Source organism: Bubalus kerabau, chromosome 19, assembly GCF_029407905.1.
Source record: "Bubalus kerabau isolate K-KA32 ecotype Philippines breed swamp buffalo chromosome 19, PCC_UOA_SB_1v2, whole genome shotgun sequence".
Classification (NCBI taxonomy): Eukaryota; Metazoa; Chordata; class Mammalia; order Artiodactyla; family Bovidae; genus Bubalus; species Bubalus kerabau.
Window position 1 is genome coordinate 3,003,679 of NC_073642.1, and position 25,703 is coordinate 3,029,381.

General features: G+C 34.3%; 1 protein-coding gene across 10 annotated transcripts in view; it reads right to left on the minus strand.

The window, feature by feature from the left end:
* Positions 1 to 2,247: 2,247 nt before the first annotated feature.
* Positions 2,248 to 25,703, minus strand: part of UBE3A (ubiquitin protein ligase E3A) — a 94,433-nt gene continuing 70,977 nt past the window's right edge. For all 10 annotated transcript variants that reach the window (XM_055555741.1, XM_055555737.1, XM_055555739.1 and 7 more), the window contains 8 exons: positions 24,398 to 25,644; positions 16,302 to 16,446; positions 13,421 to 13,626; positions 12,663 to 12,827; positions 11,084 to 11,239; positions 10,915 to 10,988; positions 4,046 to 4,189; positions 2,248 to 3,059 (listed from right to left, as the gene is read on the minus strand). In XM_055555741.1, coding sequence (XP_055411716.1) covers positions 2,939 to 3,059; positions 4,046 to 4,189; positions 10,915 to 10,988; positions 11,084 to 11,239; positions 12,663 to 12,827; positions 13,421 to 13,626; positions 16,302 to 16,446; positions 24,398 to 25,644 — 2,258 coding nt within the window. In that variant the 3' untranslated portion in view covers positions 2,248 to 2,938. The remainder of the gene's footprint in view (positions 3,060 to 4,045; positions 4,190 to 10,914; positions 10,989 to 11,083; positions 11,240 to 12,662; positions 12,828 to 13,420; positions 13,627 to 16,301; positions 16,447 to 24,397; positions 25,645 to 25,703) is intronic.

Genomic DNA, 25,703 nt, shown 5'->3' on the forward strand with positions numbered 1-25,703 from the left:
TGCAATTGGTTAACAAATGCCAACTACTGGATATCAACAGTAAAGAAAGAAAAGACTGAGACTGCACTTCTCTAGACTCCCCAGGAAATTCTCCATACACTAACACTGTGGGTAAAAGAAGGAAAGAGAGGAAGTAGAAGTTGCGTTTTGAATCCTCTATTGGCTCAGGGAAGGGGCAGGAATATAAGAGATGGTCCTTAGAGGCTGGTGGAAGGTCAAAAAAGATACTTGAGGTAAACAGGTTAAGGGAATCATGACTACAGATGGAGTAGCCTTAGGAAGACTACCTTCCTCTGAGTCTGCATGAAAGTCTTGAGAAAACCCCTTGAAAGGGCCTGAAATCCCAGCACAGTTCTTTGAGTGATGTTGCCAGGTTACACTCATCCTTCCTTTCTAATAAGATGGATGTGTACCGATAGGGAAATGAATACCATCAGCAAGTTTTGTTTGAAGCTTGATTTCATGTATCTCCCTCCTTAGTTAGTATGTATCCCAAAGTAAAGCTACAGAAATTGTCATTGGATTTGATCACACAATTAAGCAGAGCCCAGTAAAGTTGTATAGGGTAGGAAATCCAATTCATTGGCCAAAGCTACCAGGCTCCAGAAAAGTTTGGTCACAGGCCGTGTCTTTACTGTATGCTTGAGATATTCTATAATGATGGTATGAAGGAGAAACTGTATATTTCATCTGGAAAACCAATTAGTTTTTGGTTTTTTATTTCCTCCAGAGTTTCCCGGTGATCTGGGAGAAAGAGTACTTTATAACATGACATCTGGGATAGAGGGACTAACCACTATAGTCAAAATTTCTATTTGTTCCCTCTTGCTTAAGATACTGTTCAGTGAAAACTTTGTAGACAGTAGTGGAAAGGAGGCAATGAGAAAAGAAGTGGTAATATGCCCAGGACAAACAGATATTGAAAGTGAGAGCAAGTAGTCTGGACAACCAATGAACTTTTCTCTTAGAATATTTTCAAGGGTAGGTTTATTTTCAACTGTTTGTTAAAAGTCTATTTGATATGAATTCTATACCTGATGATCTGTACTCAATGACCATTCAAAAACTTCACACAGATGTGATTACAATTGGATAACTTCAATACTGTAGTGATAATAAAACTTGAAAACTGAAGAACACAAATTTCTTCACGAATTTATTATACAAAAAGCCCCCAGAGTATTTGATTTCTCGTATTCTCACTTTCATTATACACAAGAAGCACAGGAATGAGAGGCCTCCTAAGGTGACTGTAGCAGCATGAGGGTCCCTTGAATCAAGGTAGTGTATATATTTTTAACAGTGTTCTCAAGGCTGGCCCAGAAAAACCCCATGTTACCTTATCACAATATGGAAAGCAATGTTTTCTTTTTCCACTAAATTATGGTGAAAAATGTCACTGTTTTATTTAGCATTATGGTACATAACAGTTAAGTCTCAATTACTAAAAGAACTAAAATAATTCTGAAAGACATCCTCTTTCCCCTTCTGATGATTGAAAGCTGTATTTTTCCTGCCAATTTCAAACAAATCATTAAACTAATCTGTCATGGTCAGTTAAAACAATCGAGGTACAAGCTCAGCACATTAGCTGTAACTTGTAGTAAAAGGATATATCAATATGTCTCTCCTCAGTTAAAAATACATAATCCTTTTATTTTATATTGCAGTAAAAGAAATAAACATCACAGACACAGAAGACCAGAAAGGGGAAACTACTTACTTCTGAATGTCTAGTAATTTAAATCTACCTGTACTTTTCCACAGTACGTGAAAGTAGTATTTAACACTTTTTGAAATAAACTTTAATCTTTGGGGACAGACAATGTAAATAGGACTTAAGAGTAACAGTTCCATTCATTTCCAAGTCTCTGCTTACTGTATGATTAAGTAAAACAAGGCACAATAGCCATTCTTTCCACTATGTTCCAACACTGATCATGTGCCTTGATAAAATGGCTGACTGGATAAGATGATAGCGACAAGAAGGGAAGACTTTGGATTGTCTATTTAAAATGTGGTTAATAAGCAAAGAATAAAAAATTTAAGTGCACTTTCACATGCTTTACGCTTATAATAAACAACAAACTTATCTTTCTTGCAAAGGGTTTGACTATCATTTCTTTTGGCCAAATGCACTTTTCCCCAATAAACTTAAAACAACAACAACAAATCCCTGTCCTTCCATATACTAAGAAGGAGCATTAGCTACTGAAACAGTTCATTGCAAGACACATGAAGACAACATACTGTGGCATGAGTTGTTTTTAATTTGTTGTGCTGTTACTAAAGTAAAGTTCTGAGGGCTGCAGTTAAACATTCCAAATTCTCCCTTCCATCTTTATTGATTTTAAGGTTTTTGCACAGAAAACTCTTTGGGGACTAGAACAGCAGCAATTGCATCACACTGTTTTCAAGACTTCAAGTTTCAAAAGCAAATTGTTTAAAAAAAATACAGCTCCTGATTTGAGTTAGATACAGGGACAAAAAAAATAGCACATACTTGAAGGTTACATGGTCTACAAATGGTGGTAATATTTTCCTTGGGAGGGTAGTTTGTTGGTATATATTTTTAAATATGCAAAAAGGCTCAACCTCAAGCAGTAATAAACACAAGCAAAAGTGATTTAACCCTTAAAATAAATATTCAGAAAAACCTCTCTGTACATACAAGTGAAAGAATAAGTAACACTTTCACGCAAAAAAAAAAGAAAAATAATAATAATAATAAAGGATTTGTTCATATAAGTAGCTGAAATCTGCTGTTCCAGCCCATATATCCCCAATAAAGAAGGGAGGCACAGACATAGGTGACTACTGTGGCTCACTATTTAACAGCCTTTTTGTACTGGGACACCACCACCACCAATTTTATCCCTCTTGTTATAGTTATTAAAATTTTAAATTTCTTTTCTTTTTCTTCCCATTTTTTGTTTTTTTACAGCATGCCAAATCCTTTGGCATAAGTGATGGCCTTCAACAATCTCTCTTTAAGTTTTTCTTTGCTTGAATACTCCGGAAGTAAAAGGACATTAAAGCAAGTATGAGATGTAGGTAACCTATATAGAGAGAAAGGGGAAAAACAGGAAAATAAGTCATGGCAGATATGCTCAGTACTAAATGATCCTACTTTAGATGGTATATACGTTGAGATGGTTTGCAAAGCACAGTACACATTAATGCAAGTCATAAAGATAAACTTTGATTTTGCCATACAGATACCAAACAGCAGTTTATCTTTACCTCATAAATTACTCAGTGCTAATAATGATGATGGTTGATGATAACATATTATATCCACAAAGTTATTACCACATACCAGATACTGTTTTAATAGGTTCTTAACCCTGAGAGCTCATTTAACTAAACTTTCTCACAGTAAACCTACAGGCTGTCAGTTTCCCCACTGTAGAGTTGAAATCACTGAGTAGTAACATTAAGTGAAGACAATATTCAAATCTCAGTTTCAAAATTTCAGTCTGGGCTCTTTAATGCTTATTCAAAATATTCCTGGATGACTATGTAATTGATTTGATAATAAATTTACATTAATATCAAATCAAGTAGAACACTGAAAGAAATGTTTCTATACATTTAAATTATTAAATATACTACTGCTCATATATAGCCACTACACACCAAATGTTAACTTGCACAGTAGAGGAAACACGACTAATGTTAGGACACTGAAATTGGTGGTACTAGCATAATCTAGGGCTGAACAATCTTGTGAACCTCAACTTGACTATTCTAAATAGATGACATAATGTGGCTTTCAATTAAAAAAATTCTCAACCGAAAACTTTAAGAATCATACCAAGTTGTAAAATTTCAAATCAAGTGAACTCTGTAATTTTTAACCTGCCCAGTGTTTAAAGATTTTCTTGAACATTAGCAGCAAAGCACTGGCTAAACTAACATTTTATGTGACTTGGAAATTTCTATTAAAAACTGCAAATGTGCTCAGAAGCTTCTGGATAGATCACACATGTGTAATAATATGGAAGCCAAGGTTTTCAGTATATAGTCACAATTTAATAATTACCTTTCTGTGTCTGGACCATTTTTGGCTATTATCATCTTCAATTTTCCTAGTCCGCCCACAGGTGCCCTGTCTGTGCCTGTTGTAAACTGCAAGAAGAGTCTTTTCTGCTCATCTGTAAATGAATGAACAATTTCCCAGAACTCCCTAATGAGAAAAGATAAAATACCGATTTTAGTTTGGCATTCACTATTGCTAGCACTAATTTAAGTTTGTGATTTGCATTAAAACCATAATAGGAGGTAACTTGGAGGTCAATATCAAGAGCATGAAGGTTCTTTTCTGGGGATCTAGGAGCTAGGACTTCCACTCATGCAAATTTAAGAAAACTATTTTCAAAAATATAAAAGCTTTTGTTCATCGCTACATTATCTGCAACAGTAAAAACTGGCAACAACAAAATGAAACAATTACACCAAATGTAAATATATAGTCAGTAACAAACAAAAGGCAAAACCAAAGTCCTGTGAACTGAAGATGACAGCTATGTCCCTCTACTTAAGCCTTACATAGTAACTTCAAGGGGAGAAGGTCAGACAGAGAGTAGGGACAAAAGAAAACACAAGACCCCTCATACCTAAAAATACTAATACAAAAGGACACAATGTTTATATAAACGAGAATACTTTTATCAATAGTATGTCTGCTGTGGAAGGGGACTTGGGGCTTATTCTCATATATGTATCATATGCAATTATACTGAGAATAATCTAATCCCTGGCATTCCTAAAACCTATGTGATAGAAGTCACATTATAATGATGCTTGTTAAATTTACTCTAAAAACAAAATGCAAGTTCATTAAGAGCAATCTTGAAAAAGAGCAACTGAAATCTATACTTTCAATAATAAAGTATCCATAAATTTAACATATACAGTTTCAGGTGTACATATGCATAGATCCATCTTTTCTCAGATTCTTTTCTCATGATACTATGAAATACTGAGTGGAGTTTCCTGTGTCATATGGTAGGTCCCTTTTTATACATAGTCCCCCTTTAATACATAGTGTGTGTATGTTAATCCCAAACTTCTGAATTATCCCTTCCCCACCTTTCCCCCTTGGTAACCATTAAGTTTGTTTCACTTGGTATGTTTGTTTTGTAAGTTCATTTGTATCATTTTCTTTTTTAGATTCCATATATAATTGATATATGATGTATCTTTCTCTGATTTACTCCACTTAGTGTGATCATCTCCAGGTCCATCCATGTTGCTACAAATGACATTATTTCATCCTTTTTATGGCTGAGTAATATTCTTTTGTATCATATCTTCTTTATCCATTTCCTCTCTCAATGGACATATAGGTTGCTTCTATTTCTTGGCTATTGTAAATAATGCTGCAAAGAACACTGTGGTGCACATATCCTTTTGAATTATGGTTATCTCTGGATATATGCCCAGGAGTGTGATTGCTGGATCATATGGTAGCTCTTTTAGTTTTTTAAGGAACCTCCATACTATCCTCCAAAGGGGCTATAACCGTTTACATTCCTATTAATAGTGTAGGAGGATTCCTTTTTCTCCACATTCTCTCCTAGCATTTATCTTTTGTAGATTTTTTGATGATTGCCACTCTGTGTGATGTGATACCTCACTGTAGTTCAGATTTGCACTTCTCTAATAATTAGTGATGTTGACCATTTGTCATGTGATTTTTGCCCATCTGTATGTCTTCTTTGGAGAAATGTCTATTCAGGTTCTGTCCATTTTCTGATTAGACTGTTTGCTTTTTTGATATTGAACTGCATGAGCTGTTTGGATATTTTGGAGATTAACCCTTTATTAGTCTTTTCTATTTGCAAATATTTTCTCCCATTATGTGGGTTGTCTTTTTGTTTTGCTTATGGTTTCCTTTGCTGAGGAAAGCTTTTTTTAGGTTTAATTCTCGTTTGCTTCTTTTTGGTTTTATTTTCATTATCTCAAAAAGATATTGCTAAAAGTTATGTCAAAGAGTGTTCTGCTTATGTTTTCCTCTAAGATTTTTATAGTACATATCTTAAGTCTTTAATCTACTTTGAGTTTATTTTTGTGTATAATTAGAGAATATTCTAATTTCATTCTTTTACATGTAGCTGTCCCATTCTCCCAGTACCACTTATTGAAGAGACCGTCTTTTCTGCATTACACTCCTGTCCCTCTGACACAGATTAACTGACTGCAGGTGTCTCTGGGCTTTCTACTTCATTGACCTGTATTTCTGTTTCTGTCCCAATACCAACCGTTATGATTACTAAAGCTTTGGAGTACAGTCTGAGATCAGGAAGCCTGTTTCCTTCAGCTGCAGTTTTGTTTCTCAGGACTGCTTTGGCTATTCGGGGTCTCTGTGTTTCCATACAAAGTTAAAAATTTTTGTTCTAGTTCTGTGAAAAATGCCACTAGTAATCTGATAAGTAGGACTGCATCGAATCTGTAGATTACCTTGGATAATATAGTTATTTTGACAACACTGACTCTTTCAGTCCAAGAATGTAGTATTCCTACCTGTTTGTGTCATCTTCAATTTCTTTCATCAGGATCTTACAGTTTTTAGAGTATAGTTGTCTCCTTAGATAGGTTTAGTACTAGGCATGTTACTCTTTCTGATGCAACAGTAAAAGTGATTATTTCATTAATTTGTCTTTCTTGTCTTTCATTGTTTATATATAAAAATGCAAAAGATTTTTGTATATTAATTTTGTATCCTGCAACTTTACCAAATTCACTGATGAACTCTAGTAGTTTTCTGAGGAATGCATTTTAATATTTATTTGAAAGTACTTTCCAGAATCTTGACAGAAAATGTCACACTTCCTACACACAGTTACAATTCTAGTTTTTGATACCCTAGTATTCCAGTATACAATTTCTCTTACAAAAATGTTGGTATTTCTGTTGGTGCAATGCCATTATTTCTAACATAGATTAGCAGCTTTATTAGAATTCTTGGCGCTCTTCAAAGTCTTGCCATTTCTCTTCCCTGACATTCTAATATCCTCCCCATCCTTTAGTTCTTAAAAACCTCCCACCCATTGAGAGAAAACAACTGAAAAAATACAACAGGAAACTGAGCATGGAACATGCTAGCACATCTCTCCATTAGGAAGGAAAGAGACCACACCACAGTCTAGGTTATTCCTTTTTGGGTGGCTGGCAAGGAAAAGCAAGCATGCAGTAACCCAGAGCCCTCTGTCAGGGCAAAAAACCTCCTCACTCCTCAGGAGTGTTCTAAAGCCTAAATGCATCACCACATCTGAAGAGGCAGACCAACAGGTGCCCTTGAATAGAGGAAGCAGATCCTAAAGTAGCAGACCAGCAGTGGTCATCGAGACAAATTCAGCTGTCCCTTTGTTTCTTTCTAAAAAATTAGAACTTAAAACATTAGGGTTACTATCAGTTTTTATAATGAAAATACTGAGCAAAATTCTTCTCGTCCTATAAGTGTTATGTTCTACATCAAAACTGTTTATATACACATGAGCCCACACTAGCAGAGTCCAGGAAGAGCAATGTGGAAAAGTGGGGTATGCAGAACAACATGGGCTGAGGGTCACCCCAAAAGGGCAGCTAAGAGCACTGGGAACAGGACAGCATCTTGGACAAAAAATGGCAATCTCACAAAGACATCATGCCTGGCAGGGGCAGGAGGCATCCTGGGAAACAGAAGTATCCCTTGAAATTAGCCTCTGGCTGTAAAGGGATGAAAGCAGCTGACAAAAAAATGGCCCGAGTTAAATATTCTGCTAAATATTGCCAAATTCTCCACAGATATTGTGACATTTTCTATGTCACAATGCAATTTCTCAACTAACAGGCAAACAGCTGAACTGAAGAACACACTGGGTTGGGAAAATTGTAGGAAATGAGATATGCATGTATATTACTGGTGGGAGTGCAAAATGTCACAATTTCTGTGGAGAATCTTGCCAACAAGATTACATACATATCTACCATTTAGTTCAACAATCCCACTTTTAGCAGCAATTCCCAATTTGATGATGTTTGATGTTATGTATGGAATAATCCATTAGTGAAATAATCCACTGTGACTTCTAACAGCAAAGAGCTGGAAGTAACTACTGTGTCTATCTACACAACACGACAGTATTGACCCACACATTTTTTACTACTAAAGTAAAAAGATGTAAATAGGACCCAGGGTCTCCTAATAAAACAGCCAAAATATCCAGCATACAATCCAGAATCACCTGTCAAGCCAAGAACTATGAAAATCACATGAAAGAAAGAAAATCAACCAATGTCAAACACTAGGATGAACAACATACTGCAACTGCCTAGGATTTTAATGAGGTCATCATAAAAATTATTCTATAAGCAATTATAAGTTCTAGTGTTTCAAAACTGAAACATCAGAAACTAAGTCTTAGCAAAATATTTAGGTTACAATTAAAAAAAGAGCCAAATGCAAACTACAGAACTGAAAAACACACAGTAAGAGAAAAATACTAGATGGATTCAATAGTAGAGTCAAGATGACCGAGGATCAAAACTCGAGCAAATAAGAATACAAACTGAAAGAACTAAGAGCCTTAGGTGCACACGGGACAGTGACAAATGACTGAACACTGGTGTCATCAGAGGCACAGAAAGAAAGGAAAAAGAGAGTGCGACTGAGAAAGCATTTCAAGAAATAATGGCAAAGAACACTCCCAGAAAGACAGAAGCACACAGATTTAAGAGGTTAAGAAACTTCAAACAGTATAAACAAAACTGTTCAGAAATAAAGTGGAAATCACCCTCTGACAAAGGAAAACTAAAAGAATTAGTCATTAGCAGATCTGCCTTTGAATACTAACTAAAGGAAGTGATAAAAGATGGATTCTGAGGCAGACGGAACAGAAAGAGCAGAAACGAAGGAACATACAACAGACTATAATTCTCCTCATGAATTTTATAAATCAGATATGATGACTGATACAAAAATTACAACATCACTAATACTCAAGACAATTGTATTTAAATGTGAGGAAAGTAAGAGACTCAAATGGAAACAAGGTTTCCATACCTCACTGGAAGAAACATTGATAGAAATACCAACAGCAACCATGAAGAACACTATACTAAGCAACACGCACAAAAACAGAATACCAAAATCAAGAAGAAATCCTTAAAAATGTTCAAGTAACTAAGTGACTCACAGAAGGCAAAAAGACAACAAGGAACCATGAGGAGCAAAGAAACAGAAAACAAATAAAATAGCAGACTTGAGTCCTACCGTATCAATAATTACCCTCAATACAAATGGTCTAAATACAACAATTAAAGGCAAAGACTGACAGAGTAAAAAAACATGACTCAGCTATTTGTAAGAAACTCATTTCAAATTCAGAACATCGATAGGTTGAAAGAAAAAAGAAAGAGATACATCATGCAAACAAAGAGCAAAGCAAAACAAATCAGGAATGGTTACATCATATCATATTCAGAGCAAAGAAAATTACAAGACATAAACAGAAACCTTATATAATGGTGGAGGGATAGGGAAGGGGAGCCAAATTAGGAGTATGGGATTAACTACAAACAACTACATGTAAACTAGATAAGCAACAAGGACTGCACGGGCAATTATACCCAGTCTTATAATAACATATAATGAAATATCATCTGCAAAAAACCAATATGCTGTATACCTGAAACTAACACAATATTGCAAATCAACTATAATTCAATTTAAAAAATTTAAAAACATTCACATATGATGTTAAGATAATATATCAAGTAGGAATTATGTTATTCTAAAAGAAATAAAATTAAGACCTTAACTTAAAAAGTCATTTCTCCATAAAGAGCAGCACAAGATACCTTCAACTGTCCTCAGAGAAACATTAAGACACCACAGTCATAACTGTGATCAATACTATCACTAACAGAGATAGTGCTGTGATAATACTCACAAGTGAGGTTACCCTTTGTTGTTTTTATCCATGCTATTTCAACTCTTTTATGGGTCACCTTTGAACTTCAAGTAAATAGCAGAACAGTAATTGCTACAAGTAAATAACTTCCAACACTGCCACTAGGAATGACCAAAGGTATGCTAAACAGAGGAAATTTATCAATAACCTCACACAAACCAAAGTGAAGAATAAAACAAAGGAAAATAAAAGAACATAAAATATTCATTTCTTGATACAAGCGATACTCATTATAGACTTCCTATACTTGATTCTTAGAGTGATAACCTTCAGAGACAACCTCCAAGAATGCTTCCTCACCTCATTCTACCAGTGACAGCCAAAAGGGCATTTGTCTCTTTTTACCCCATCTCACCAGGAGAGGAAAAAGCCTGTGTCTCTCAGGACTGGACAGTAGCAAAGAGAAGCAGACGGTACATAGCAAGAGCAACTCCTTGAGAACAGTTAAGACTAGGAATCTCTCCTTCCTGTGAGAATTTGGAGCCAAGGTCTTGAAAATAAAATAAAAATTTTAGTATGTACCTTGCTATGTAATAAAGATTAAATCAAAGAATATACCATTTCACACAAAAGGTGCCTCATATAGGGTAGGTAAGTAACATTCCCCAGAGTTCAAGAGAAAGGAGAAATATTCAGAAGAGGTGGTTCTATTTTCATCATCATCTAACTGGCACTAAGCACACTGTAATCAGAATTACTAGGAATATTAGATACTTTATACCCTCAATGAAGAAGAAAACATGCCACTTACATAAAACATTATTCAGGAAATAAGTCACAAGATGAACAATATGAATTGGTGATTATATTACAAATATACGTTTAATTTTATACATTGAGAATTTGTGAGTTTGCTTATTTGGGAAATAAAACCTGGAGGCAAAGGTCTAAAGCATAAAGCCTACCATCCCTTTGGTGAATTTTAATTCTTCCTTTTAAGAATTAAGAACCTCACCTAATCACAACAGAGTCCCTGGTATAGCCACCGTCATATTCTGTAGTTTCTTCTAGTGCTTGGAAATCTAGATTCTGCAAATTCAAGAAAACACGTCTTAACATCTACACCACACCATTACAAACAATAGATCAACAGAAGGTATTTCTGGAAACCCTTGCTTTCTTACCCGGCTTCCACATATAAGCAATTCAATTTCCTCTGGTCTGAACAAGTACTTTAAAGGAGATTCATTGGTCACCATATGAAAACCTCTCCGAAAAGCCTTGAACTGTTTTTCTACTGATTTATTGAGAATGTAGTCAGAATACAGATTGACAAATTCCTGCAGAAAACATTAACCACAATAATGTCTTATGATGCGTAATACAACAAAATACAAGCTACTGGACTGCACGATGTTTTTATTTTCCCCCAAAAAAACACAATCAAGAATATTTTTAAAAATTCAAACTTTACACACACAAAGGAAAATACCTTTAACAATTTCACAGCGCTCTATGATAGACAATATGTTAGTCACTCAGTCATGTTCAACTCTTTGTGATTCCATGGACTGTACCTGGCCAGGCTCCTCTGTCCACTGGATTCTCCAGGCAGGAATACTGGAGTGGGTCACCATTCCCTTCTCCAGGGGATCTTCCTGACCCAGGGACTGAACCTAGGTCTCCGGCAATGCAGGCAGATTCTTTACACTCTGAGCCACCAAAGAGGCCACGTACACATAAGTTTCAACTTTGATATTAACAAAACTGAATATAAAAGCTGGGCCTTGATACAATTTTAAAGTTCTCTCAATTAGGTTATGCAAACGCAAAAACATTTAAACCATTTAAACCATTTATACATCAATCTATAAAAGCTGACATTTTTAATAGAGTGCAATGTACTGGAAATGAGCAAACAAGGTAGTCTTTCATGTTTCCTATTCTAGAATATTTGGGAAGCTGCCTACTGTTATCTGTTTCAACAAAAATATCGGTGTTTCACTTGGTGAGCAAACTATTGTATCAAATAAAAAAAGGAAGATATACTCTGTATCCCAACTTAATTAATATATTTTATCAAAAATTGTATTAATATAAACATTCTTCTTAAAGGTTTAATATATATCATAATTCCCCTGGGTTATATTCTGGGTTATTCCCGTTTCCAGATACATACTTTTCCAGTCAACAGAAAACACAAAACTGATTTCTTTAAAATATTTATTCTTTAGAACTTTTCGGATGTTTATTTAAGGCATGTGTATCTGTGTGTGCATTAGAAGCAATTATTGGCCATTCGGTTATTAGGATCTCCCTTGTTTCCTACCCTCTACAGCCTTCTTCCTGCTTCACCCCACAGCCACACCGAGCCGTGCACTGTCGCCCACTCGGGGCATCTTTCTCTAGGAGGGGTTCAGTGCCCAACCATGTGCTCTCATACCAGCCTTTAGTCAAGGTTTAAACAACTGTGGCTGTTTCATTTATAAGAACTTAGTTACTTGATTTCTTTGTACAGATGCATTAGAAACTTCTTTAAAAACCACAAGCGTATGTGCTTTCCCTGGAGGAGGGTATGGCAACCCATTCCAGTACTCTTGCCTAGAGAATCCCCTGGACAGAGGAGCCTGGCGGGCTACAGTCCATACGGTCACACAGAATGGGACACAACTGAAGCAGTATACACACAAACGCACACATATATGCTTTAAAATTCTGTTATTAAAGAGACAAAGACAAGGATGACATAAAAACATTTATTACCTTTCTGTTTTCATTGGTAATTGGAATTTTATCACCATTTTCCTTTAGATCATACATCATCGGATTACCAAAAAGATCTGTCTGAGATATCTGGAAAGTGATCATCATATCATCTTCCACATTCCCTTCATACTCCAGTAAGTCTTTTAAACTCTGATACAGAACCTACCAATCAGAAAAGGAAAAATTAAGCCTACCACAGAACTATAAAATACAACAATCTGTATCACTCTTCTTGGGAAAAGATTAAAAAAACAAACTAACAGTAAAAACTAAAGCACAAACAGTACCCCTCTTCTAGTAGTTCCTATGCAGACATAAAGAAAGATGGTCAGTCAGTGGTAACGCCTCTCTCTGCTGAGAAACCCTACACCAGCTACTTAGCTATGGGTCTCACACTGTGCTCTATTGAGACCCTTAGAGGCATCTCAAGGGTAAGGTGGGGCTGGCTGCAGCCACCAGAGCCCCTAACTAAGCAGCTCTGACTCAACCCAGAAATCTCATGATTCCATTAAAAAAAAAAAATTAGAAATACTTTTCTACAGAATCAACCTTGCAAAGCTGACTTGCTTGTAACAAGTTCTCCTTCAGGTTTTCAAGTGTTTAAGGCATTTCAGATAGATAATAAAATACGTTTATCTTACTAGGTATAAATATTAACAAAGATTTCAAATCAAAGCTTTAAAAATTTTATATAAATTAAATTCTGTATTTGCTTTTAAATAAAATCTAAAAGAATAAAAAATGACAAGACTTACAGGATGAGAGTCTCCCAAGTCAAGAAAAGTTCCTTTTTTCCCCATTAGCTTCCTGTAGACAACCATGGGAAAATGTACATCCAGTATACAGTTATTGTAAATAGCCAAACCCAGTACTATGCCAATCAGAGTGAACTGACCCTCAGTTTCAAAAGAGGATGGATTAAACCAAAACAACTTTGTAGATTCATCATATGTGAACATACCTGTAAGAAATGATTTTTTTAAATGTATTACTTTCATAGTTTATTCGACAGATGAGCAAATAATTATACATATAAAATACAAAAATAAATATAAAATAATTACACATGTAATCTTATTTGCATTAGGGCTTTTTTCTGTTACATCAGGACTTGCTAAAACAAAGTTCAAATACATATGAATGCTACAAATTGTGTAGCATATATTTAAAGTAATAAGCCATTCTGTTGGCATTTTCTAAGTTAGGAAAACTGTTCATTAAATTCAAGTTCTCTAATCTTCTATTAACACAAATCAGAAGTTAACTTGCATTCATATTTTCACCACTGAATGGTTGAAAAATGCAAAAGAAAAAAAGAATAATATGTTGAAAATGTTTCACTTATTAAAACATATTTAATCCACATATACTGTTTTAAAAAACAATTTTGAATTTCATTAAGAGTCTTTTTTTCCTCCAAATTGCATAATGGTTCCATTAAATTTTTCAAGCACCTTTGTAACAAAGAAACCAAGTACTTAAACTCAGGCAAACTTGATAAACTTAAGATTATGTCCAAAACCCAAAGCCATTTAATACACACATTAACTGTGAGCCAAAAAGTAAAACAAAACTAATTTGTAGTCTTCTTTTAATTTCACATGGTCACTATTTATATCACTCATTTAAAAATAGGAATCTAAATAGCCATTACCATGGTAGACTTATCTCTTTCCTTGTAAAGAAATGTCTAAGATAAAGGTTAAATGATATTGTAATTGAATTAACAATTTCATTTTACTATAAAATGTTTTTCAGTTGCTACTATGAAACTAAATGAAAATATTTTAAGAATTAGATCTAGGAAAGAGGGGGAAGTTCCAATAGAATAAACCTTAGAAATCAACATTTTTTTTTTAAGAAATCAACCAGTTTTTAAGTTTTTTAAACAGCTTTAAAAATGTTTCTTCATTTTCACATTTAGTTGAAGTTAAATATAAAGGGAAATTTAAAGGGTCCTGTTGATCCTAAAAACACGAATTTAAGACATTTTTCTAATGCAACTTAATGTTCACAAAATAAAATTTTATAAATTACCTAATTCATACTTGAATCTCAGTTTATATCCAACTTTTTTTTACAGGCTGAAATTACAACATCTAGTGAAGTGCTAAAAACTTCATTTAATTATAAATATGGCATTAACTGGATCAGAACAGTTAAAAATAATTATAATTAATAAATCTGAAGAAATATCACAAATGTATGTCCTTGGACTCAAAAGCTATAAGCTACAAATTAATGAGAATGTAAATTACACAGGTCACTACTCTCATCTTTGTGCTTGAAAGATAATAATCTTAAAAGTCCAAGAGATTCCATTCGTGGTACATTTATCTTCAGGTCCCTACAAGAAAAGCTCCATAAAGGGTGGCTCTTCTAAAATATTCCTTTTTGATTATTTCTATTGTCATCATTTTAATTGCTTTACTATCAAGCAAAATTGTTTAATGTATGTTTTTTCTTAAAAGTATTTCTGCATATAATATAAATATACTTTATAATTAATGTTTAACATTTTTAGATACATAAAGACCTAGAGCTAAAGTTCACCAAAAATATGAAGCTTTTAATTTTATATCTCAAAAACACCATGGTTTTTAATGAAGCTTATAAATTAATTTTCTATCTCAAAAACAGCACAGATTTATACATCTAAAGTTTACTTTGAGCAAAATATAAATGACATAGTCTTCAGATTATTAAAAAACATTAGCTAAAATACTAAGTCTTACCTTAACTATGTTTATGTCATGAAGTCAAAATGTCTACTTCCATTTATAAGCAGACTAACAACAAATATAGAAAAGTCAATTCAGTGTACACACTGAGAATCAACAGGAAATGATGTGCATTATTCTATGCCACGTTCTTCACAATTATGATGGTACCTTTAGAGGACTTCTTTTCCTCTAATTGTCATGCATTCGATTTTAAAAGTAAGCAACCCCAGTAACCAAGGTTTATACTGTAGAAATTAAATCAGATCAGAATTATCCAAATTATTTTGTCTATCAGTGAAACCCAAATTCTTCATTTTCAGACTGACATATTATAGATCAATCTCTCCCAAATCATGTTCAAATATAAACTCTTCTGGAAAGCAAAAGCTACTAGATGTGGGATGGAAAAAGGGTTCTGGAGTCCAAAAAGTGTGGGAAAATATTATATTAGACCCAAGAAATGCTGTAGAAAATTAATTTGCTATCAATAAGTACACCCAAATTTTGAGCACGATACACTTGTGAGACATTCTCAATAGTCTTCAAATCATTATTCTATAAAACTCTTATCTCAGAAATGCTACGGGTAATGAGTATTTTAGACTGAAAAAGAGCAAAACATTTCTTCAACTGTTCTAATGTATCATTCTAAAATGTCTTCAATTTCTTTTACATAAGAGATAATTTCCTATATTAAAATATGTTGCTAAGTAATCTAAATAAGAACTTGAATGAATGAGTGATGCAGTATCAATCCCAAAAGCCCACAAATTCAGTCATTATCTGTGATTCTAGTTAATTCATACCAAAATCTTCTGTTGCTCTTCATAACTGAAAATATTTGTAAACCTAGGTAAATAAATTCTTAATTCAAAAAGATACGACACCATGATCACATCACTAAAATATTTACCAATATCTGGATTGAAGATTTCCTCCACAACCAGCTGAAAAAATTCTTTGGAAACACCTCCCTCATCAACTCCTTGTTCTCCTTCAAATTCCACATACAACTGTTTCTTCAAGTCTGCAGGATTTTCCATAGCGATCATCTCTAGCTAGTGAGTGGAAAAAGTGGAAAGAAGATGAAAGACAGTATTAGGATGAAAACAAAATAAATCGTAGGGGCAGGAGCAAATAAAAGATAATGCTTTTGATATATTTTAAATGGAAACAGGAAGCTAACTGGTAAAAAGCCAGTAAAGGCAAAGATTTAGTCTTACAGATAATGGAAAAATAGGGTAAAAAGAAACTGGCACAGAATTCTAGAAGGGTTACTTTTTAACTACTGATTTGATATGAAATTAGAATTAGATTTCCTGTTAATTATGTATATAACAAACCTGGGTTGTAAGATTAGGACATGGGGAAAGAAGTCAAGATAGCAAAAATTCCTCAAATTATTTCAGGAGAAACAAAGGCTCATAGAAGTTGACTTCAAAACTGTTGACTTGTAATTCTTTATTAGAATAGAAACTCAAGAATTAAGTCTATCTATTAAATCATAAATAAAATAATTTCAATCAAGAAAAATACATTTAGGGAAGCAGTTTATGGTCTGTTAATAATACTTTAGTATAAATTACCATTTTAATGGATTTGAGACATTTTATATTCACTTTTTTAAAAGCAGATGAGGCTTATTTTTGCTGATATCCTTACTCTTAACTTCTTACTAACAGTTATCAAATCCTAGTTTCAACATTTCTTCAACTATAAATCTTTATCAAATGCCTTTTGTATCTATCAAGTAATAGTGATTGCTGTTATTATGAAATTAATCATAAAATCAATACCATATTCTAATGTGAAACATTTACATTGCAATTTGTCTTATGTATCTGAAATTTACTAACAGCATGCCTGACTGATCATCCATCTTATTTGCCAAAGTGATTTTAAATTTGCCAAAACAGAATAAGGGTATTCATATTTTTACAACTATTACAACGAGAATCTTTAAAATGGTTTTGAGCAACGCAAACATCATCAGAGTAAGTATACTACAGTCAGCCCTAAAGTAATTAGTTTAGATAGCATGACTATTTGGGACATTCTAATGTGTCTATAAAAAATAAAATCTCATAAATTCAAGATTCAGGTCAGTTGCCCTGGGTCAATGTTTTTCAAGCTGCCAACTGCAGTTCATTAGTGGGTAGCTCAATACATTCAATGCAAACCAAATAAGTGAAAAAAATCCAAATGCATTACACAGTATTGGCATCCACTATTCTGTGAAACTTCTGTTTCAATTATACATACAGGCAAATATGCACAGGAATGAAACATATCTTAGGGGCTGCAATCAAAAACATCTGAACAAAGGCCAAAATGATCTTCTGGAAATCTTCAACTGCAGGATTCTGATTCTGTGAATTTAGAATCTTTAAGGAATGTCTATTCTGTACAACAGTGGTCTGTAACACTTGCAAAATCATTTTTATGCCAAGTTACATTAAGATAATTAATTTTTGAGACAATATTGTTGTGGAAAGATTAAGTTCAATACTCTGTATTCGTCCCAACTGTCACTTAATGTTAAGTTTTAACCTTTAAACTTTCGCAAAGAACTCAGCTAAGCCTGTTTCCTCATCTGCAAAGAAAAAAAATAACAGGCTAGTACTATTCCTACTGCAAAGCTGTGAAGGCTTAATAAGAAACAATGCATGAGAAAGAGTTCTAGAGTGGGTGATATTTTTAAGATAATGCATCATGTTGTTAACTTTCAAAACTATTTTGCTCTTTTAACAAAAGATTCTCAACTTCATTTTATAGCCATAGTCTCAAATTTTGAAAATAACTTAGGGGAAAAAAATAGCTCCAGTTGGAAATCTGTTTCAAGTCACTGGCTATAAAGAATTCCAAGGACTAAGTTAGAATTATCATTTTAGCTCAAATGTGGATTACCCACCAGGCCAATATGCCATATTGCCATGAAATCCACTGCTCATCTCCACCTGCCTACGTGTTATAGAAATGTATATCAACGTTTATGTACACCTTTACAATACAAAGACAAATGGGCTTCTATCAATTACAAGGTATTTCAATGTGGAAAAATATAATTACCTGTTATTTAATTATGTGTCCTCTGTCTCTTCCTCACTAGCATCTGTGACTGAGAGGTAACTCCATTATCAATGTGACTGATACTTGAGGGCCCTATTTTCCAGTCTTAGCTCTACCCAAGACACTTCATATAGACAAGTGAAGCAAATTAAACTTCACTTAATAACATATTACATGTCTCTCCATTTCCACCAATCTTCACTCTCCATCCCCCACCCTGAATGCCAAAAGAATTTAATGCAAAAAAAAAAAAAGAATTTAATGCAATATGTTCTATTATTATGGTAATTTAAAGTAAGGTCACTTTATCTGTTTCAGTTTTATTTGTAAAAATAAGCATACAAATATACTAATAAGTAAATGTGTATGAAACACTTACATGAATTCCCTGCAAAATTATTACTTGTATTTTATTAGTTCTCAAAATTTTTTTTCAGGCTTGGCTAAAAACTTAACTCAGCCATTAAAGAACAAAACTATTACGGCTTTAACAACAAAACAACATACAGCACTTAATATGTCAGGGCACTTCACATGTATCAACTTATTTAATTTTCACAAGAACCTTGTCAGGTTGCTAATACTATTAACCCCATTTTACAGATGCATAACCTGAAGAAATGAGATTCATAAACTTGCTCGTTAGTCAGTAAGTGGTAGAACAGAGATTCTAGTTGAGGTAGCAAGCTCTTTATTATGCTCTATTCCTCCTCAATGACTAGCAACAACCTTTTTAAAAATTTTGAGTGATTTTCTCTTCTTTATGCACTTCTGTATTTCTCTTTACATTAAGTTATATATCACAATAAATATATATTATGAATCGATACATTCAAATGCAAATATTCATAAAAAGAAGATTTGAATATTTTTCAAATGAATGGCAAATGAATTTAGTGGGTGAAAATTTCCTATTATTATTTAGATTATCAGATATCTAAAGTGGTCCTGTAAAATATGCTATCATTTATCACACAAAGTCTATCTTTTACAAAAACTATGTTTGATTGTGGTAACAAACAAAAAACATAAAATTCAGCAATAACTATTTTGACAAAGGTCATTATTAAGGGACTGCATTTATTTTTATTTCTCTTAAAATAAGCACTTCTAATTCATTATTCAATTACAAAAGACTTAAGAACTAAATGGCAAAGGTAAATTACTTAATGTAGTAGACACATACCATTTAAAATTGAATTTTTTTAATCAAAAGCTATCTTGAAGGTAGGATATTTGGAAATTGGAAGAATATGTCAATGAACATTCTGAAAAGGAGAATTTATATGCACCCTTCATTTATTTTTATATACAGGTTTTCTTGTTGTCTAGTTACTAAGTTGTATCCAACTCTTTTGCAACCCCATGAACTGTAGCCCACCTGGCTCCTCTGTCCATGGGATTTCCCAAGCAAGAATATTAGAGTGGGTAGCCATTTCCTTTTCTAGAAGATCTTCCCGACTCAGGGATCAAACCCGCATCTCTTGCATTAGATTCTTTACCACATCAAATTTTTGACTGGAATAATAAGATTTTTAGATTATCCAGACACATTTAGTTTTTTCATTTCTCTGTAGAGATGAAGTTGCTTTATCTTAACTATAAATGTTTGGGTAAGAGCCAAATATAATATAATCACATCTCCCTGTGAGATCAGGAACTGTTAGTTCTACTTATAATTCTGCCATTAATTTCTGTAGGTCAGAATCTGAGTCTCATTTTCCTCCCATGTAACACTAAGGAGTCTGACAAGTTTCACTGCTTTAAACTATTTGGTGCTGAGAATCTACGTAGACCTACTTCATTCTCTTGTTCTACTTAAAGGACATAAACCAAGCATAAAGTTTTTCAACTAGAATCAATCTTAAGAAACTATAATGGCCACTGCACTAAGCATAATATAGTGAATGTAGACGATATAATCAAGCCTACCAAAGGGCCACAGAGTAGTCCTAAAGGACTACCTAAAAGTAGGTCAGTTGACAAGTAAAGAATCAAGTTTTGTTTCAACAATAACTAAGGGTGTCTAACAAGAAAAATGCTGGGGACTAAATTAGATAGTACCAGCAAAGTCAAAAGAAAAAAACAAAAAAAAAAAAACCAAAAAAAAAAAAGGGGGGGTGAGTGATTTTTAGAAGAGATTGAGCATGATCTCTCGACAGTCCAGTCATTTGTCTGCATCAACTTTCATCTTTTTTGGACTCTCCTATCCAATTCTACATCTCATGTTCAGATGTGAAGTGCACAAAGAGGTAAATGTTATTAGCAAAATACTGTAAATAACCTCATCACATTAGAACTGTTCTCATTCAAATTGAAAGCTGAGTTCTGAGCCTATTTATCACTGTATTGGGACTTCCCTGGTGGCCCAGTGGTAAAGAATCTGCCTGCAATGCAGGAGATGCTGGGTTTGATCATGGATTAGGAAGATGCCCTGGAGAAGAAAATGATAACCCACTCCATTCTTATCTGGGAAATCCCATGGACTGTAGAGCCTGGCGCGCTACAGTCCATGGGCTGCCAGAAGAGTTAAGACATGACTTGGCAACTAAACATCATCATCACTGTACTCTTTCCTAAGGAACAACAAAAAATAGTGAAAATAAGTTCCAGGGAGAAATATTCAACTAATTTAAGGGTGTAGGGGTAGTTCTTAAACAATCCTGATATCTATTTGTGGAAAGACAACTGATATATTATATTTCATTGATTCTTAAAATCTGCTTTTCTGTTTTTATACTTTAATGTATCTGAAATAAGGATATAACATAAAATTGATAGCATCTCAAAACTAAACTGGCAGCATTTTTTCTTTTTAATGGTAATAACAGTGTGCCCTACAACCAGTGAATGATATGTTAAGTTTGATAAAAATACTGTAAACATTAATAATACTCCTATTGTCATCGAAAACATTCCTCCAAAATCTCCAGTTAGGGAACAATCTGCTACTCTGCTTTGAATTACATAGTACATGAAACCACTGAATACTATTTTTCTTTTAAAATAAAAAGTCTGTAATCAGTAAGTGAAGTTACTACCCTTCCCTTCAAGTTAGTCAGTCTTACAATTAATAACTGACAAATAAGATCCAACAGAAAACATACTCAAGAGTGTCATATATGTATAACCAATTTCCAGGCCTCATTTATAAACTAATGAGTAGACAGGTTTTAAGGCTATTTTTAGCTCTTAAAAGTCTAAGACTCTATAACCTTAATTATTTAATTATTAATATTGAACCCACCACAAAGTTTCTCATCTCTTCTTCTTTTCCTGGCCGTACTCTGTAGTTCAAAATTAGCAGGTCGTGAGAAAGTGGTTGGGCTTCCAAGGTGGTGCTAGTAGTGGTAAAGTGTCTCCTACCAATGCAGGAGACATGAGAGACACAGGTTCGATTCCTGGGTCAGGAGGATCCCCCGGAGGGCATGGCAACCTACTCCAGTATTCTAGCCTGGAGAGTCCCATGGACAGAGGAGCCTGGTGGGCTACAGTCCATAGGGTCACAAAGAGTCAGACACAACTGAAGCAACTTAGCATACATGCACACAAGATAGTGGTCAATAGGTTTATTTTGCTTATCAAATTGTGATATAAAAAGATGAGGCTTAAAAAAAAGGCAAAGTAGATCTTTGGGGAACGAGATGTTGAAACTCCATCAGTTTTTTCTACAGTGTACCCTGAGAGGATCACCTTACACTACTTGTTGTTATATCACCTGCTACGAATGTTCCCTCAACATTTGCAGATTATCAATGTGACTACCATGATCTATTTTGATGCTTTAAAAAATAAAAAAAAATATTTTCAAACTGTTTCGAAAGATGGAAAGAAGGGAGGGAGAGAAGTGAAGAGCGGAAGAAAATGAGACTAAAATCTCTTTAATGTGTGCCCCTAAGATCCTCAGCAATCATGATTCATCTTTACATCTCTACTGCTTAGCAAAGTGCTTCACATAAAGGGTTTCTGAAGTGGTAATATTCAAGTACAGATGTTACCCAGTGAACACTAGCTTTGATATAAGCCAAACATATGGGGGGAAAAAAATTTGTTAGCATGATTTAAAAGCTCACAGTTAACTTTACCCTAACACTTGCTCAAAGGAAGTCCTTATAAACCAAAACGGTTATTTGCTCAAAATTCTGGAGGTTTAATTTTTAAAATAGAATAAAATAAGTATACAATAAGCACCTAAACTTCTGTAGGTTCTTCATCTTGCTTTACTGGAGGATTGGGGGAATGGGACACGGGCAGAGGGAAAGAATAGATTTCTGAGAGGGCAGTTAGTAAGGCAGAAAATTTTTTAAAACTCTGGATTGAGTCTTACAGAGTTAATTTCACTGCTTTTAAAGGTCAGGTATAGCTTTTGCTGGAAACAGATGAAAGGACCTCAAACCCCAAAAGACAAAGATAAAACGTGTAATTTAGGGATTTGCTCTTCTAACAATGGAAATTCACAGACAGACCTCAACATGCTTTCTATAAAACATCATCACTTCCTTATACAATATCCTATCATTCTGCTAAACTATAGAAAATAAGTTACTAGCTGCCTGAAGATCAGTTATTAAGTATAGTACATTATTAGTTATTCATGTAGCTCAAAACCACTAAAATAAAATGAAAAGGGCACCAGAAAGCAGCAATGGTAATTACTTCAAGCAACCACTGCCCTTTCCTGTCTCTGGTGAAAAACTGCCTGAGTTTCTTAAATAATGTAGAATCTTCAACACTAGAAATATATTTCGTATTAAAAACATACACACACACAAACAGTGAAAGAGAAGTACAGAATTCCACATCTTTTAAATTTCCAAGATGTCCAACAACTTTCCCCAATGATTTAGTTTTATAAATTCTCAGTTTTAGACAAATCTAATTCTAAAACTAAAGTACATTTTGAAATAAGTATCATTACTTTCTAGTTATTTGTGCCATGGGCTCTTTTCCTTTATAAGTATATAAGACTGACTATATCTTAATTTTAGTTGCCATTAAATTTTACTTGAAGTTGATGAAATACAACTAGTAATACCAGGTATACCTAATATTATAAATACAACACCACTCTGTGATAAAGAACCCTCTAACAAATGTAAATGTTAGTACATGTGATTGGCATCTGGATTCTGTCTTCTAGCCAGGCTTATATTCTTAAATGAGGACAGTAAATTTTTACTTTCTGTGGAGGTAAAGAATGAACAAAAAGCAACGTTATCTGAAAGAGGGTACATGTATTCTCAGCATTCTCCCTCTCCCTAGACTGGAATGATTATACAGGCACAATTAATTATAAGATTCCTGGAATAGTTGTTTTCCCACAAGTGCCAACCAACTCTAAGGCCCTGCATAGTCCGTCTGTACATTGAAGTAGGAGGAAACTCACAGCCCAGCAGTGCTTTACAGGGACACTCAGGGTGACCCAGCAGGGATGCTCACTCGCAGCGTGCTCCAGGCTGGGTCACTTCATCTACCTCACAAATTTCACACGATGGAATTTTTAGACACCACTTCTATTTTATGGTGTGGTATTATCCTACCACTTCTCCCCAGTAAGACTTAACATTCATACTTATTATCGGGTATCTCCCAAGTCCCCTTGTTCTGTGCTCTAAAACATCCACTTCTCTTCTGAATGAAAAAACTTCAGGGGTTAGTTGTTAAATTTAGAAAATTTATTCTTTTTCAAAGAGAGAGTTAACCATGATACAAGACAATCAATATTTTGTGGAACATTTATAAACTTGGACAGGGCAACAACAAAAGTATAGTACTTACAATAAAAAAAAGTCAATGCGTTCCTATACTATATAGTATCATATACCTACACCCACCTCCCCAAAAAGTCACTTATAAAATGAATTCACTGAACTGTATCACAGCATGCCCATCATTAGGTACTGGATCTAGTACTAATTTTTAAACAGTAGCCCAACTTACCCGGACAAGTGCATCATCTATGATATGGTCACGTCTGACTTTGAGTCTCAAATATGGATTCAACTGCTGTCCTTGAACTAAGCTGTAGAGAACAGTAATTCTTCGTTCACTGTACATGCGAATTCTATTGTCATAATATAATCCCAAATTCTTTGTGACAGCATTCAGTATAAAGGGACATGTCATAAAAGAGAACTTGTTCTCTGTTTCTACTTTGAAAAAAGTATAATCTTTATCCATTTCTAGAACATCATTCAGTGGTTCATTAATAAACTCTTCAAAAGGGATAAGTGGTTTTCGACAATCCAGAGTTTTAACAGCAAGTTCAGTTTCCAGTGGGTCCACTCGAGGACCTTTCTTGTTCCTTCTTTCTTCTCCCAATAACTCCTGAAGTGTCAATTCACTGGACTCAGGAAGGGGCTCTTCATCATCTTCTTCATTATGATTTGTGTCTACCTCCCCTCCTACTACATTTGCATAGTAAACCATTTTCAAGCACTTGGAAGCAGCAACAATAGCATCATCATCGTTCACTAGATTTCGATTGTTAAAGTCAGTGCTTATGACTTTGTATGTAATAAGCTGCTGAAATGTTTCCATCATTCTCCGAATCTGGTCTGCACTGTATTTAGACCACAGTCTGACCAGTTTTCCTTGGGCTGCAAGGGGTAGCTTACTCATTGCTTTGCAAAATAGTGGCAAAGCCATTTCCAGATATTCAGGACTGTGGAGATTTCTATTCTCCATGACAATAATGAATAAATTCAGATAATTAGGATCTCGGGAGTATACATTGTGATACGTCAAGTCACATTCCACATTAGGTGACAAATACACAAGTGCATTGAGAAAAGCAGTTTCTATTTTTTCATTAGAGAGCAATCTGGTGTAGACCCTTCTAATAGCCTCAATATCTACAGACACATCATCAGGGCCTAACTTTTGTAAGTTGTTATCTCCTTGTGAGCTATCACTTATCCTTGAGGAAGATGCTTCTGAATCCTCCTCCATAGCTGCTGCGGAACATGCAGCCTTTTCCTTTTCGTCTTCATCTTTATCTTCATCCTTTCCTTGAAGAGATTTCAGTTCTTCCTTGGTGTGTTGCTTAACTTTCCGAAAGCTTTGTACCAATGCTTCAGCACTAGAAAAAACTCTTCCAATAACACGAATTAAAGGGGAATAATCCTCTCTCTCTCTACATAATTCAAGAATTTCATACACCATCTCTTCGGTTAGGTAAGTCACATCTAGAAAATCAGAAGAGAGAACATTTATTTTCATAATATACACACACATTTGCTTTAAT